This window comes from Anomaloglossus baeobatrachus, chromosome 1 (assembly GCF_048569485.1).
Source record: "Anomaloglossus baeobatrachus isolate aAnoBae1 chromosome 1, aAnoBae1.hap1, whole genome shotgun sequence".
NCBI lineage: Eukaryota > Metazoa > Chordata > Amphibia > Anura > Aromobatidae > Anomaloglossus > Anomaloglossus baeobatrachus.
Genome location: NC_134353.1, coordinates 14,091,460 through 14,108,134, shown reverse-complemented (window position 1 = coordinate 14,108,134; position 16,675 = coordinate 14,091,460). Strand labels below are relative to the sequence as shown.

General features: G+C 51.2%; 1 protein-coding gene across 2 annotated transcripts in view; it reads left to right on the top strand.

The window, feature by feature from the left end:
• Positions 1-16,150, top strand: part of LOC142303893 (uncharacterized) — a 59,974-nt gene extending 43,824 nt beyond the window's left edge. For both annotated transcript variants that reach the window (XM_075345757.1, XM_075345748.1), the window contains exon 5: positions 13,938-16,150. In XM_075345757.1, coding sequence (XP_075201872.1) covers positions 13,938-14,392 — 455 coding nt within the window. In that variant the 3' untranslated portion in view covers positions 14,393-16,150. The remainder of the gene's footprint in view (positions 1-13,937) is intronic.
• Positions 16,151-16,675: the final 525 nt, after the last annotated feature.

The window sequence follows — 16,675 nt, the reverse complement described above, 5'->3', positions numbered from 1 at the left end:
GTATCACTTTTTCTACTCCATTCAGTGATGACTTTTTTCAAATTAAAAAAACCTTTCTCCAATTTATTCCCCTTCTACAGCAGGACAAGGATCTGGATCCCATACTGTCACAAGGGATAAACATAGTCGCCAGAAAAGCACAAACAATAGGTAACCTTGTCTCACCTAGCATGTATAATACCAAAAAATCTAAGAAAACTTGGTTAAGTACCACTGGTTCCTATAAATGTGGCTTAAATAGATGTGGCCTCTGCAAATATATGCTGAATAATCGTTCCTTCACTGCTTCCAATAACGATACCATCAACATTAAATCTTTCATGAATTGTTCCTCATCCTATGTAATATACAAAGCATCCTGCACTGCCTGCGACAAAAGTTATATTGGATGTACGTCAAGATCTCTCAGGACCAGGATATCCGAACACATAAGATCTGCCTCAGCAGCTTTAAATACAACTACTTCCAATGTGGGCAAGAAACGATCTACATCAGGACTCACCAGGCATTTTTTGGACTCACATGATGCAAATTTCTCTTTTCTAACCATAACCAGTATTGAGTACATTCCCAGACCCCCTAGAGGTGGAGACTGGTTTACAACATTACTTCATGCAGAGGCACAATGGATTCTCAAACTTGATACGAGATACCCTGCTGGACTCAACTATAGATCAGACCTACGTTTCATTATCTAATCCCCCCCTCCCCCTTCTCTTCCCCCCCCTTTTTTTTTTTTTTTTTTTTAATTTTTTTTAAATTTTTTTTTTTTTATATATATATTTTTTTTTCTTTTCATACCAATATTTATTACATTATCTTATATCTTCAGGGCTCTCATGTGTATATATGAGTATGTGTATATGTAGTGAGTGTATATGTATATATACATACATATGCTTTCCATCCGCATTTTCCCAATGGTTTTAATACGTTTAGGCATAGAAATTCTCACAGAATTATCTTAAGTCCTATATGAAGAAATACCAATATTGCTCAAATATCATATATATGTGAGTAAATCTTAGCTTTATATATATATCATGATTTATTTCAAACTGTTATGATACATACATGCAGCACTTGCTGTTTAATTTCCATGACCAATTTTTAAGATTAATTCATTTCTCCTAATATACATTTTTACTTATCATTATCCACATAATATCTTCCAAGTTTAAATATATTAACCATGCAAGCATTTTACCACACACTTTCTCCCTCTTTTCATCCAATTAGCATATTCAGGACACACACCCTTGTATGACTAATTCCTAAACTTCCTCTTCCAGGTAGGAATCACTATATAGGTCCCCTGCATACCACACATAGACTACTTATGATTAAGGAATAGTTTTTTGTTTTTAAATTTATGAAGTCCGAAACGCGTTAAGTGCTATGTTTCATACTCCCCACTATGGTCTTCATATAAGAAATTTTTTTTAATCATGTATTAATAAAGAAGTTTGATTTTTAACATATTTTTGGAATTGGTGATGGGTCCGATCTTCCTTCTTCAATATTACCTGCTGGCTGGTTTGGACTTACCAGCGGACCACGTGCATCCTCAGGATCTTACGGCTTCGGGTGTCAGGTGAGCTGAAAATCCTTTTTTCCACCAGGGCTCCAACCCTGGTGCCAGTCAACTTGAGCTTCACCTCCGCTGGAGCTACACCTAGCCCCAGCCTCCCAACTTGAACTATAGACTTCAACTCCTGGTTTTCCCACCCCGGGCTGTCTAGACCCCTAGGTGGGCGTTTCCTAACCGCCTGTGTGGCGCCCTGGACAAGCCAGGACGTCACAGGTACTGCAACAACACACCCCACACCTCGGTTAGGCACATCAGTCACACACACAAATCCTTGTTGCCTCCCTCCAGGGTCTGATGTCCACACCAGGTGGGGTGGAGCCAGGTGGTTGGCCCCACCCACTGAGGAGTTCACAGTCCTGGAGGCGGGAAAGGAAGTCAGATAAGTGTAGTAAGGGAAAGTGAGAGGAGTGAAGTGGTAGAAGAGCAGACTGACCGTGTCTGGGTACGTGGCCCGGGCACCTAAGAGCAAGGTTGGCAGACGGTGCCAACCTCGTCTGCAGGCGAGGCCGATTGACGCACAACCGTAAGGACCGGAGGCCGGGCGGTGGCCCGCCGGTACCGAACCGGGGAGCGAAGAGAAGCCAGCACCATTCGGCAGGGCTTACGGACCCCGACCAGGCTTGGAGTCGCCGTTAAACCGGTCAAATCCGTCAGCGACGGGAACCTCCGGGGTTTCCCAGCAGCAAAGACCCGACTGAAGGCAACCGCTCAACCGTGAAGGGAAATACATCTACCGCCACAGCTAGAGTTCCCAGGGCCAGAGCTTGCGGGCAAAAAGGGGCTCCTCTGGCAAACACACCGCTGGGGAGCGGGCTACTGGTGGGAAGCCATCGGGGCCGAAAACACACTAAAGGTGCAGGGAGAGACAGTCACCGCCAACCTACCGTGAGTGACCACCGCAGCCGCCTGTGGGACCCGTCCATCCAGCCGTTTGTTTTACCAGAGACTCCGTGTACGTTACTGGCTGAGTCAGTACCACCGTGCCGTCAGGCACCGCGCTGCCCCACGACCCTGCACCTCCCTAGCTCCTGCCATCCACCTTCCAATCACCATCACCGGGCCCCGGGACCACCAAATCCCCCTACCCACGGAGGGGAGAGAAACATCTCGGCTGCTCCCTGTCATCACTCCCGGGATCCCTTTGCAGAGCAGCGGTGGTGTCCCCAACCTCACCACACACCGTGGGTGGCGTTACGGACCGACTTCCCAATCCCAACAACCATCCCCTTTCACTCACGGGCGAGGAGCGCCGCTCGAGTCCCCGGATCCGGCCCACCGCTCGAGCCACCGAGCAGCAAGCAGCAGCAGCGCCGGACCCGAGCGTGGTAGTGAGCGCAGCGGCCCCCCTCCCCACCTGCGACAACTTGGCGTCACGAACAGGATCTTACCGTTCTACCGCCTGGTAGAAGTGCGCCTTGTGTCCCGCCGGAGGTGTCCGGCCGAAAAATTGCAGAATCCGCCATCTTGGGCGCGAAAAGTTCCCCGCTCGAGCGTCTTCCCGAGCAGTGGAGGCGCGAAAGCCGAAGCTCCGCCCCTGAAGAGGAGGTGCCGGAAAGAAACCAAGGGGGGACGCGGATGGAGAGATGGCGGCGTCCTCGAATTGGAGCGCCGGAGCGCCCGCCACCGGAGCGTCTAAGCTCTGGGGGAACCGAGGTGGAGTAGCCTTTGAAGATTGCGGCCCGGGTGAGCTCCCCGCCGGGACCGCTGCTTGGCTGGAGCGGGAGCTGGGCTGGTTCTGCTTGAAGGTGAGGGCGCAGAGCTTGCAGCAGCTGCTGGACTGGAAGGCGGAGATGCGTAGAATGGTTGCCGTGGTGTGGGCCCGTGAGCAAGGGGCCACTACAACCGTGACGCGCCGCGATCAGGCCACCCAAGCTCCTGAACCAGCCTTGATTGCGTGGGAGCCGGGGGCCGGCCACGTAGCAGGAGGCTCGGAAAGAGTGCAGCTGATGGAAGAGGAGATTCCGAGCACGCTGCCCCCGCCACCGTTCCCAGCGGCGATCAGCGGTTCCGGGCTGCACTGCTTATGGAAGGAGAACCCGATGTACCGTCCGGTCCCTGAGTGGGCCGACCCCCTGCGGTGGTAGCCGCCCCAAAGTCAGCGGTCCCTCCGCTGCAAGTTGTCCCCGTTCGGACCACCAGCACCGTTAAGTAACTGAATGGTAAGAAAAGTAATCAACCGAGTAGTTAACCAGATTTGCAACCATGATTGAACCGGCCGTTGCCGGCAACTAGTCCCCGTAGGGACCTTCTGCAACCGTTTGCGTAAGAAACTGCTTACAAACACGCCCGAGAACTTGCAGGGCAACCACAAACTTGTGGCATGTAAATAAATGTTGTCTTTATTCAGTGACTGCCTCCGGAGAGGCTGATTTGGGAGGATGGGCCTGGAGGAAAGGGATAACCCAGGCCCGCCACTACCGTAACCGGTGGCGATCCTCCGGGGGTCAGGGGTCCCCCATGGACGTGGGACCCCTGAAAGAGACCGTACCCGCTCCGGCAATTTGGTTCTGGACTGGGGCAAGGGGTGCTGCCCACTTCTTAGGGGCAGCATCAGGGCCAGGTTGTTTGGGCGTTGTTTGTAATCTACCGTTTTTTACAGCTTTTGTGAAAATAAAACCGGTGATGGACGGACAGCCTGCGGACGGTCTGCATTTAACCAAGGGGGAATGTGGCGCCCTGAATAAGCCAGGACGTCACAGGTACTGCAACAACACACCCCACACCCCGGTTGGACACATCAGTCACACACACAAATCCTTGTTGCCTCCCTCCAGGGGCTGATGTCCACACCAGGTGGGGTGGAGCCAGGCGGTTGGCCCCACCCACTGAGGAGTTCACAGTCCTGGAGGCGGGAAAGGAAGTCAGATAAGTGAAGTAAGGGAAAGTGAGAGGAGTGAAGTGGTAGAGGAGCAGACTGACCGTGTCCGGGTACGTGGCCCGGGCACCTAAGAGCAAGGTCGGCAGACGGTGGTGACCGTCTGCAGGTGAGGCCGATTGACGCACAACCGTAAGGACCGGGTTCGGGCGGTGGCCCGCCGGTACCGAACCGGGGAGCGAAGAGAAGCCAGCACCATTCGGCAGGGCTTACGGACCCTGGCCAGGCTTGGAGTCGCCGTTAAACCGGTCAAATCCGTCAGCGACGGGAACCTCCGGGCTTTCCCAGCAGCAAAGACCCGACTGAAGGCAACCGGCGCAACCGTGAAGGGAAATACAGCTACCGCCACAGCTAGAGTTCCCAGGGCCAGAGCCTGCGGGCAAAAAGGGGCTCCTCTGGCAAACACACCGCTGGGGAGCGGGCTACCGGTGGGAAGCCATCGGGGCTGAAAACACACTAAAGGTGCAGGGAGAGACAGTCACCGCCAACCTACCGTGAGTGACCACCGCAGCCGCCTGTGGGACCCGTCCATCCAGCCGTTTGTTTTACCAGAGACTCCGTGTACGTTACTGGCTGAGTGAGTACCACCGTGCCGTCAGGCACCGCGCTGCCCCGCGACCCTGCACCTCCCCAGCTCCTGCCATCCACCTTCCAATCACCATCACCGGGCCCCGGGACCACCAAATCCCCCTACCCACGGAGGGGAGAGAAACATCTCGGCTGCTCCCTGTCATCACTCCCGGGATCCCTGTCCAGAGCAGCGGTGGTGTCCCCAACCTCACCACACACCGTGGGTGGCGTCACGGACCGACTTCCCAATCCCAACAACCATCCCCTTTCACTCACGGGTGAGGAGCGCCGCACGAGTCCCCGGATCCGGCCCACCGCTCGAGCCACCGAGCAGCAAGCAGTAGCAGCGCCGGACCCGAGCGTGGTAGTGAGCGCAGTATATAGAGGGCTATGTGGGGACTTATACTGAATGTAAGTATGTAGGGGGTTATATGAAAGCTCATACATTATATAGTGGGGTTATGTTGGAACACATATTGTATGTAGGGGGGTGTGAGGCTCATGCTGTATATAGGAGCTATGTGGGGGGTCCATACTGTATATACAGGGCTCATACTATATATAGGGAGTATAAGCATACTTATTTCTGCTCAATATTAAGTGATACAATTAATATTAACATAAACAATAATTATAATTAACATATAATAATGAGCAAAATTAATTTCGGCCTCTTGGCTCGGCCTCCGCACCAGTCACGGCCTCTCATGTGTCCTCTCGAGGACATTACTCTCCCACCTTTGCTCTCTTATGTATAATCACCAGCAGCGTATAGCCTGGTGATTACATGGTGGCATGGGCCCCCTGACGTTATCTTTATAGGTGTTACAGGTTTAGGTTGTGGCATTCAGCGGTGCCAAATTCAGTATGGGGGATGAAGGGTTAATACCCTTCATGTGGTAACACGAGCAGGCTGCTGTGATTGGTCAGCCTGCTGCGTGGTGGTAATGGAAGTAGTTATGATGGGAATTTATGGGGTTAATCTGCCCCCTGTGAGTAACGCGAGCAGGCTGTGTAATTGGTCAGCCTGATGCGCGCCAATTTTAAAGTTTGTCATTGGTGGACAGAGGTAAATATGCAGGAGACTTGCCTTTATAAGGAGACAGCTGTGTCAGTTTCCAGCTGTGAAGAAAGAAGAATCCAGATGGAGTCGCTCCAGGAGAAGATGATGGCTCGGGTCGGCGCAGCGGACGGCGAGGAGTGGCTGAAGAGATGTCTGGCGCCGGTGAACGAAGCCGCCGAAGTGGTCCTGGATCCAGCTCCGGATCACGCCGGTGTTCCTGCGCCGAGGGAAGAGCTTCTGCGGCCCGGAGATGGAGAAGACGTCCGGAGATCCCTGCGGAAGAAGAGGAAGAAGAGCGACGTCTACTCACCGCCTGAATCCTGTTCCTAGCGGTCCGGCGGAGGGAGGAAGAGGTCGGCATATGCTCGCAGTCGGCGCGGCACTAAGAGGAAGACGTCGGAGACATCGCGAGAGGCGGGAGTTCCGGCGAGAGGAGGGACCGGAGCATCGCGAGACCGCCCAAGAAGCCGACGAGAATTGGCCGCGTCATCAGGGCGCGACTCCCAGAATGCCTGGCGGGCGTTTATCCCGGAAGTCGCCACCGGGAGTTCCGCTCCGGCTGTTGTGGCCGGTCATAGCGGAGATCCTGGGTCGCTCACGGGCCTGTACGCGCCGCCGGGCCCATTGCAAAAGAGCTCGGCTGGGGCTTTGGCGGCGGCGACGCAGGTCTGGAGCTCGACCGAAGAATCCGAAGAGGACATCGCAGCAAGTGGAGGCCGTCAACCCCTGTACAACGCGATGGATGGACCCAGGAGCGGAGGACATGGTGAGAGCCCCCTTGCTGGAGCACCCAATATTAATTGCGTAAAGGACATGGTCATTAGGACTTTGTCCGAGCTGCTTGGGGGGCCATGTAGTGCTTCCCCAGGCACCTGTGGCTGAAGTTGTTCAGGACAGGTTCCCTGGGGTGGCGGAACCTCATTTAAAGGAAGCACGGACATGGGATGTTTCCCCTTTGGGCTTTCATCTCAGTGCTTCCCTTAAGGAAAAGATTTGGAGACAGGAGTATGTGGAGATCTTTTCCCTTTTACTGGTTGCTAGGGAACTGCAGCATAAAGTGGAGAAACCTGATGGAAAGCAAGAGGTTGAGTCAGAACGAAAGAAACATTTTATTCTTGGTTGCAGGCTTTCTCCATTTATGCTGCAGTTCTTGGGGAGAAGTTTCCAAAGTTGTGTAGCGGCCTGTTTCAACATCAGGATTGTATTCTGGAGGTTTATCGTAATTTCGGTGGCTTAGCCTGGCTGAATTACTAAATTAAAGGATGTCGGGTTATGGGTTATGAATTTAATGCTGCCTCAGCGACAGAACCCTCACAGACAGCAGGTGAATGTCAATTGTAAAAGAGGGGTGTGCTTTGCATTCAATGAGTCCTCATGCAGGTGGCAGGGTACCTGTCGCTTTCGCCATGAGTGCTCGTTTTGTGGCGGGGCTCACCCCTTGTTTAAATGCTTTAAAAAGCATGGTCAGTCCACGGTACAGCCATCTGGTGTTAGGGAGCAGTTTTTCAAAGGCTCAGACTCCAGTGAGCCCGGAAGGAATGCTCCCGTGGCTGGACCGTTTTCCAGACAGGCCGAAGGCAGCTCTGGTTCGTAGTGGGTTTCAGTCGGGTTTTCCTGTACCTTCTTTTGAAGGTATAGGTTGTAATGTAACTAAGAATTTACAATTGGTCGATAGCCATAAGGAGGTGGTCAGATATTGAAGGTCACATATTGAAAAAGAGCTGTTGTTAGGCAGGGTGTCTGGTCCTTTTGAATTTCCTTCGTTTACAAATTTTAGGATATCACCTTTGGGGGTTGTCCCCAAGAAGGAGGTTAATTCTTTTAGGATCATACATCACCTGTCTTATCCAACAGGTAGCTCACTGAATGATGCTATTGATCCTAATGCATCTTCGGTGAGTTACACATCCTTTGATGAGGCAGTGGATTTGCTACGGAAGTTTGGCCTGGATTGTTTCCTGGCCAAATCAGACATTAAGTCTGCCTTCCGGCTTCTGCCAATTAACCCCTTGGGTTTTAATTCTTTGGGTTTTTGTTTTGAGGGTTCTTTTTATTTTGACAGGTGCCTCTGTGGCGCCCTGGACAAGCCAGGGGCCACAGAGAACAACACCACAACACCCCACACTCCCAGCAGGCACATCAAAGTCAGACACAAAACCCTTGTTGCCTTCCTCCAGGGGCTGATGTCCACACCAGGGGGTGGGCCAGGCGGTTGGTCCCGCCCACCGAGGAGTTCACAGTCCTGGAGGCGGGAAAACAGACAGTCTAGTTTTGACAGTGACAGTGGAAGGAGGAAAGTGTAGTAGTGGAGCAACTGACTGACAGCGTCTGGGTGTGTGGCCCGGGCGGGACAGCAAGGTTGGCAGACGGTGGTGACCGTCTGCAGGAGTGGCCGATTGGAGTCTACCGTAAGGACCGTGGACAGGCGGTGGCCCGGCGGTACTGGACCGGTACACGAAGAGAAGCCAGCACCATCTGGCAGGGGCTTTTCGGACCCCGGCAAGGCTAGGAGTCGCCGTGAATTTGCCAAATCCGTTAGTGAAGGGGACCTCCTGGGTTTCCAAACAGTCAAGTCCCGACAGAAGGCAACAGTCCAACCAAGTGAGGGAGACACCGCCACCGCCAAGGCAACCGTTTCTCAGGGCCAGCGCCTGCGGGCAAAAGGGGCTCCTCCGGCCCATATCCAAGCCGGGGAGCGGGTTACAGGTGGGAACCCATTGGAACCGTACAAGCAACTTAGGTGCAGGGAAAGGCAGTTACCACCAACCTTCCAGGAGACAACAACACCGCAGCCGTCTGTGGGACCCGTCCATCCAGCCGAGTGTTTTACCAAGAACTGTGTCTTCATCATTGGGCTGAGTGAGAACCACCGTGCCGTGCGGCACAGCACTGCCCCCGCGACCCTGCACCTCACCAGGCCCCGTAACCTGCCTGCCATCCATCCCTACCCCATCACCGGGCCCCGGGACCACCAACCCCCTACCCACGGAGGGGAGAACTAACAACAAAGCTGCTCCCTGTCACCGCTCCCGGGATCCCCGTCCAGAGCAGCGGTGGTGTCACCAAAATCACCACGTGGGTGGCTTGACGGACAATAATCAAAACTCCCACAATCAAAATCCCCCTTTTCACTCACGGGCGAGGAGCGCCGCTCGAGTCCCCGGGATCCGGCCCACCACCGAGTAGCAGCAGCCGCAGCAGCAGCGGCGGCCGGACCCGAGCAGTGGGAGAGCGCTGCGTCCCCTCCTCCGCCCGCGACACGTCCCTATGGGTTTTTCGTTATCATGTTATTATTTTGAGTCATTTTCCACGTTTTTACATTGGGCAGTTCAAGAAGGGTTTTCAGAGGGGGGTATGTTACACTATTTGGACGATTTTTTATTTGTTGGTGGGTCAGGACGTTGTTTGCAATTACTAAATACATTTTTGGGTTTGATGGAGTTTTTTGGGGTTCCGTTAGCTCATGATAAAACAGTTTTTCCTTGCACAGAGCTTGAGTTTTTAGGGATTGTTTTGGATTCACAAAAAATGGAATTGAGGCTCCCTGGCCAGAAGATTATGAAGTTAAAGGGCTGTATTGCGAGTTTTTTAATGAAGAAAAAGTGTACCCTGCGAGAGCTCCAATCTCTGCTGGGTGGTTTGAACTTTGCATTAAGAATTTTGCCAATGGGGAGAGTGTTTTCAAGACGTTTGTATGACGCAACTAAGGGTGTTAGGTGTTCAGGTTCACACATTAGAATTTCGTGGGAGATGAGGAAGGATTTAAGAATTTGGTATGAATTTTTAGAAAGTTTTAACGGGATTAGCTGCGTTCAGCAGGATTTTATATTGTCTCAGGATCTACTTTGGTTTACAGGGGTGTCTAAGGAAGTGGGGTTCGGTACGATTTTTCGTACACATTGGTGCTTTTCTTCATGGCCTTCATCTTGGTTGTCGGAAGGTTTGCTGGAGAAACAGGTGTTATTGGAGCTTTTTCCGGTTTTTGTTTTTTGTATCTGGGGTAAGGAGCTAGCGAATAGGAGGATTATTTTCGTATCACATTGTCAAGGTTTGGTTTTTGCTTTAAAGACCTTGGCGGTGAAGTGTAGGTTTCTAGGTGGTATATTGCGAAAATTGGTCCTTTTGTCTTTGAGGTGGAATATTTGGTTGAAGGCTCGTTTTGCTCCGGTGTGCACTAATGCTTCCGTTTTTTACCTCTCTTCTCAGCGGTTAGAGGAATTCAAGAAGAGTTCAGGAAAGATGGATTCCCTTTCGACGGCATGCCCGTCCCAGCTATGGGAGGCAATTTTGGATTAGTAGCAGCTTCCATTAAGAATTCTATTGCACCGGGGACTTGGAAGGCATACTCGGCTGCTTGGTTGGCTTGGAATCAGTTTTGTGACTCCAGGAATCTGGTTCCCCACAAGTGTGATGTGTCTACAGCACTTGGTTTCTTGAAGTTTTATATTGGTTTAGGTTATCGTTATACTGTTTTGTATAAAACATTTTGTGGAATCTCTTTTTTCTTAAAATTATATGGTGAGGAGTCTCTATTAAGCATATTTGCGGTTCGGCAGGCGCTAAAGGGTTGTAAAAAAGGTTGTGTTGTGCCTGATCGCCGCAGGCCTATATCCGTGAATCTATTAGAAAGGTTATGGTTTATGTTGAGTGAAGTTTGTTTTAATAATTTTGAGTTATGTTTATTTCGTGCAGCTTTTGTGATTTGTTTCTTCGCAGCACTCAGGATTAGCGAGTTGTTGTCCCATAGTCGGTACAACACCTCGGGTTTATATAGGAAGGATGTTAATGTATCTGACTCTTGTGCAGTGTTATTTATTAGTAGGTCAAAAATGGACCAACTTGGTAAAGGGTGTTCTGTGAAATTGCGCCCTTTACGGGGTTCATGTATATGCCCCGTCACCAATTTATGTAAATGGCTCACTGTATGGGGGGATACCCCAGGTTTGTTGTTTTTACATGAAGACGGTTCTCCTGCCACTAAGTTTCAATTTAATGCAATATTAAAAAAATGTATGGTTAAATTACAGCTGGATGGCTCCAACTTTTCATCACACTCTTTTCGGATCGGGGCGGCAACCGAGGCAGCAAGAGCCGGCCTCAAAGGAGAAAGAAGTGGTAGAATTGGTAGATGGGCGTCAAAACGCTATCAGTTGTATATACGCCCTAATTTATTATAATTAATTTATTCTGTTTCTCTCCATTTCTAGGCCCAATGGTGATTTGGCTTGTGGGTCATTCGTTTATACATTGGGCGCAGAGGGGAGCAGCTAATAGAAGTTACACAGAGAACTTATCTTTTCAGTATGAACTGATAAATGTTTTTTGGTGCGGTATAAGGGGTCTAAAATTTTCTAATTTGGTTGGCACCCTAAAAAGTATGCTGTTGACTCACCCGTATCCTGACCTTATAATTTTACACATCGGAGGGAATGACCTAGGTAAAATAAAGACATTGGACTTGTTATCTAATTTCCGCAGAGATTTTGCGCTAATGAACCTTTTTCCTTCTTCAGCGCTGATTTTTTCTGAAATTGTACCGAGACTGGTCTGGAATAGTCAACTTGCATTTTTGGAAAAAATAAGGAAGCGTGTCAATCGTGACATGGCAAAATTTTTTGTTGGTTTGGGCGACTTCTCGTATCACCATAGCGATCTGGAAGGTTTTACGGCTGGCCTATACAGGTCACATGGGGTACATCTCTCTGACGTTGGTCTGGACATATTTAATGTGGGTATTCAGAATATGATAGAAAAATGGCTGCGGTGTTTGGGGGGGGCCTCGTATTGTTAATACTCGGCCGTTTGGGGGAAAAAATCGCCCAACTATGTTGGGTGGATTGTGGTTTTATAAGTGGTTAATTTGTATTTTATTGTGGTATTTATGAAATTATATGATTATTTATTTATTTTTAATAATATGGTGATTTTAATTTATCAAGTTACCAATAATAAAACACCACGGCCATTTTAATCCAAATGGCATGTGTCTGAGTATTTATTTCTTTATTAATGGTAAGTTAATTGGTTATAGTTGGCTTTATGCTACCATGTACAGCACTGGACATAGGAGAAAAGTTTGTACGGTGCACTGTATCTGCCGCTATGTTTCTCATTCTCCATCTGCAGATGTGCGCCTGTGGTAATCATGTGACCTGTCAAGAGAGTGTGGTGCCCTGGCCTAGCCAGGTCGTCACAGGGACTACAACAACACACCCCACACCCCAAGATAGGCACATCAGCCAGACACAAATCCTTGTTGCCTCCCTCCAGGGGCTGATGTCCACACCAGGTGGGGGTGGAGCCAGGCGGTTGGCCCCACCCACTGAGGAGTTCACAGTCCTGGAGGCGGGAAAAGGAAGGGCAGATCAGTGAGGGAGAGTGAAAGGAGAGGAGTGAAGTAGCAGTTGAGGAGTAAACTGACCGTGTCCGGGTACGTGGCCCGGGCACCAAGAGCAAGGTTGGCAGACGGTTTTGGCCGTCTGCAGGAGAGGCAGATCGACGCGGTACCGAACCGGGGAGCGAAGAGAAGCCAGCACAAACCGGCAGGGCCTGCGGACCCCGACCAGGCTTGGAGTCGCCGTTACACAGGTCAAATCCGTTAGTGACCGGAACCCCAGGGGTTTCCTAACAGCCAAGACCCGATTGAAGGCAACCGTCCAAACAGCGAAAGGGAAATACAGCTACCGCCACAGCTAGAATTCCCAGGGCCAGAGCCTGCGAGCAAAAGGGCTCCTCCAGCCCATATCCACGCTGGGGAGCGGGTTACCGGTGGGAAGCCATCGGGACCGAAGATACACAAAAGGTGCAGGGAAAGGCAGCCACCACCAACCGTCCGGGAGAAACTGCTGCGGGACCCATCCATCCAGCCGTTTGTTTTACCAGAGACTCTGCATCCATTCTTGGCTGAGTGAGTACCACCGTGCCATCCGGCACCGCGCTGCCCCCGCGACCCTGCACCTCGCCAACCCTGCCTCCCCGTCTCACCTCACCGGGCCCCGGGACCACCAACCCCCCTACCCACGGAGGGGAGAGAAACATCCCAGCTGCTCCCTGCCATCGCTCCTGGAATCCCCGTCAATAGCAGCGGTGGTGCCCCCAACATCACCACAAACCGTGGGTGGCGTCACGGACAAAATCCCCAAACCCAAACCACCCCCTTTCACTCACGGGCGAGGAGCGCCGCTCGAGTCCCTGGATCCGGCCCACCGCTCGAGCCACCGAGCAGCAGCAGCGCCGGACCCGAGCGTGGTGAGCGCAGCGCCCTCCCCGCCCGCGACAAGAGGACCATGTGACATGTCACATGATACATCAGGCTGAGGGGCCCTCACCTTCTAAACTGCCCGGGGCCCAGCTACTCTTAATCTGCCCCTGACTACTGCCAATCAGAACTCCTGGATGCCATGAGCCATGTGGCTGGGGCTGTATGGAAGCTCCCAGGGGCCCCGCAGCTATACCTCCATAGTGCACCATACAGGGGGACTCACATTGCTTTTTGGGGTGAACAGTTTCACAGTATGACAGTAGATGGAGCAGCCAGGGTCTGTTGGAGTCATGTGGAATTGAATAGGAGAAATGTCTCATTGTGAGACGTGACACATTGGGGTACAGGAGAGGCTCCGTGCACCTCCGTAGCTACATACAAATCCGAACCCCAATACAGCCCTTCAGGGTCATCTCCGGCAGGCTCCGCAGGGGTGTAAGTGTTTTTATGGGAACATTGGGGGGCACATTAGGGATATGTTTGAAATGGACCAAAACAAATGTGTATTGGAGGTAGATCCGTCATCTCATCTACCCTCATGTAAGACAATTAGTTGACATTTTTCTTCTTTTTCTAGGTCGAAACAGTAGAAGAAGGAATCCCAGGCACAATTCTGCAGAATCTGGAGATGCAACAGAAGACACGTCTCAGCTGGAGCTTCAAAGATTTAATAGAACTTCATCTGGAGATGGAAGAGGAAGGGAGTCGTCCTGTAGTGTTTCTATGACTGCTGAGGGAGAATCTGGAGGGTGTCGGGATGAGGCACCAGAAGACCCAGCTCAGCTGGAGCACCCACTACTTCATTCCAGTTCAGCTGCAGAAGGTGAAATGGAGTCGTCTTGTAATGTTCCTACGACTGATGATGGAGAACCTGGAGAGGACACCATTGCGAGCAATATCTCAGAGCCGCCTCCCCAAGAGGAAATCCAAAACCGTCTGAACCCAGGCCAATGTGGAAAAATAGAGGCCTCCGCTTTAGATCCAGAGCTGAGCAGAGCCTCCACTGACCACGGCCATGAGGCAGTAGACTGACGCTTGTATATACTGTAGACCCTGACGCCACCACATTATATAATCATATTATACACAGCTGGTGTGACCCAGGCCGGAGAAAGATGGCCCAAAGTCACAGATCAGAGCAGATGGGTGGAAGGTTCTAGCTTTCTGTCTTGTTTTTCCTCCTTACCTTTCATGATCCATACCCGGATTGTTTTTTCACTGACGTGGCTGTATGATGGCTCCATTGTAGCAGGACGGCCTGTGAGGTTTTTGAATAGCTGGAAAAAAATTCATGTGGATGTGAGTGAAACAAATATCTATATATCCGGGGGAGCTTTCGTTTTGTGGTGACATTTTTGGTCGCTTTGTTTGACGTCTTAGGTCGGTGATTATGTTGATTCCAAGTTTTTTGGGGGAAGATGAAATCACAAAAAATATCAATAATTCTCCCATTTCTACTTTTTATTACTGGCACCCATTGACAACGGTATTTAAATGGAGCAAACACACCGGCTCCCTTCGGCCTCCAGAACGCTATTGTGAGGCCCCGATGGCTGCCAGCTTGGTGAAATCATTGCCCCAACCCCCATTAAAAAGATGATAAAAAAAACTATTTTTTGCCATTAAAAAATAATTAAATCCGGGCGGTAAAAACTGTAAAGCATAAACCAAAACTCCAGAGTGGCGGTTCTCGGTCACCGCACCTCCCTAAAATTAAAGGTTTTGGGTTTGGGAACGAGGCGACCCAGCAAACCTGTCTCTAAAATGTATTTTCAACCCTCAAAAAACCCAAAATCCGTTACATTTTGGTATCACAGAGATCATAGTGACGAAGCTTCTGTCGTGAATGGTAGGTCCAGAGTCCGGTGCGCAGGGTGACGTTCCGGCCAGCAGCGCTGGCTGCTGCAATGGATGACGCAGGTCCTGAGCGCGGCTCCTCACAGCGGTCTCTCGATGGCGGCCTCTAGTGGCTGATGGACAGTACTGACCCAGAGTGATGCTCCAGCCGAGAGCGCTGGCTGCTGCAATGAATGACGCAGGTCCTGAGCGCGGCACCTCACAGCGGTCTCTCGATGGCGGCCTCTAGTGGCTGATGGACAGAGGTGACCCAGAGTGACGCTCCGGCCGAGAGCGCTGGCTGCTGCAATGGATGACGCAGGTCCTGAGCGCGGCACCTCACAGCTGTCTCTCGATGGCGGCCTCTAGTGGCTGATGGACAGAGGTGACCCAGAGTGACGCTCCGGCCGGCAGCGCTGGCTGCTGCAATGGATGACGCAGGTCCTGAGCGCGTCTCCTCACAGCGGTCTCTCGATGGCGGCCCCTTGTGGACAATGGACAGTGGTGACCCAGCGTGAACCGTCCTGCTCTCCAAGGCTCCTTTATAGCCTGATGTATATATGTAATTAATTAGCATTTCTGGTAATTGATCATCAGTTAACCCTATAATGCCGCCCTTGTTAGTGGACACGAGCGTGTGTTATAAATGTGTGTAAAGATGTATAGTTAATAATCAAGACTAAAAGCAAATTATGTAATAAATTAAAATTAAAAAAAAGAGAATAAGAAGATGGAAAAAACGAGACGGAAGAAATTATATGTAAGGGAAATATATAGCTATAAAAAAGAGAAGGATGTGACAGCGGCGGCGGCCCCCCAGACCCCCGAAATGTCCAGGACGGGGCTGGAGGATCGGCAGCTTTTTAGGATCAGTCCTTAAAACACAACCCGTCCCCTACATTATACTCTGATTATATTTTACCACTACATATGAATAAAGTGTATCTCACCTTACCACGGTCAGCTGTTGTGGCTTTTATGTATCATGAGTTGGGGGCAGTTCTTTGTATTGCAGTGTAAATTTGTTGCTTTATGGTGAAAGCAACACCCGGGGAGCCCCCATACCACATGCCGGTCATTGCTTCTACCCTAAAGCCTCGAACACGGGGAGCAGAAGCAGCGAGCGGGGCGCCCATAAACAACCAGCAGTTGCCCCCGCACCACATGCCGGCCATTGCTTCTACCCTAAAGCCTCGGACATGGGGAGCAAAAGCAGCGATCGGGGCGCCCATAAAGACCCTGCAGTTGCCCCCACATCACATGCCGGCCATTGCTTCTACCCTAAAGCCTCGGACATGGGGAGCAGAAGCAGCGAGCGGGGCGCCCATAAAGACCCTGCAGTTGCCCCCGCACCACATGCCAGCCATTGCTTCTACCCTAAAGCCTCGGACACGGGAGCAGAAGCAGGGAGCGGGGCGACCATAAAGACCCTGCAGTTGCCCCCGCACCACATGCCGGTCATTGCTTCTACCCTAAAGC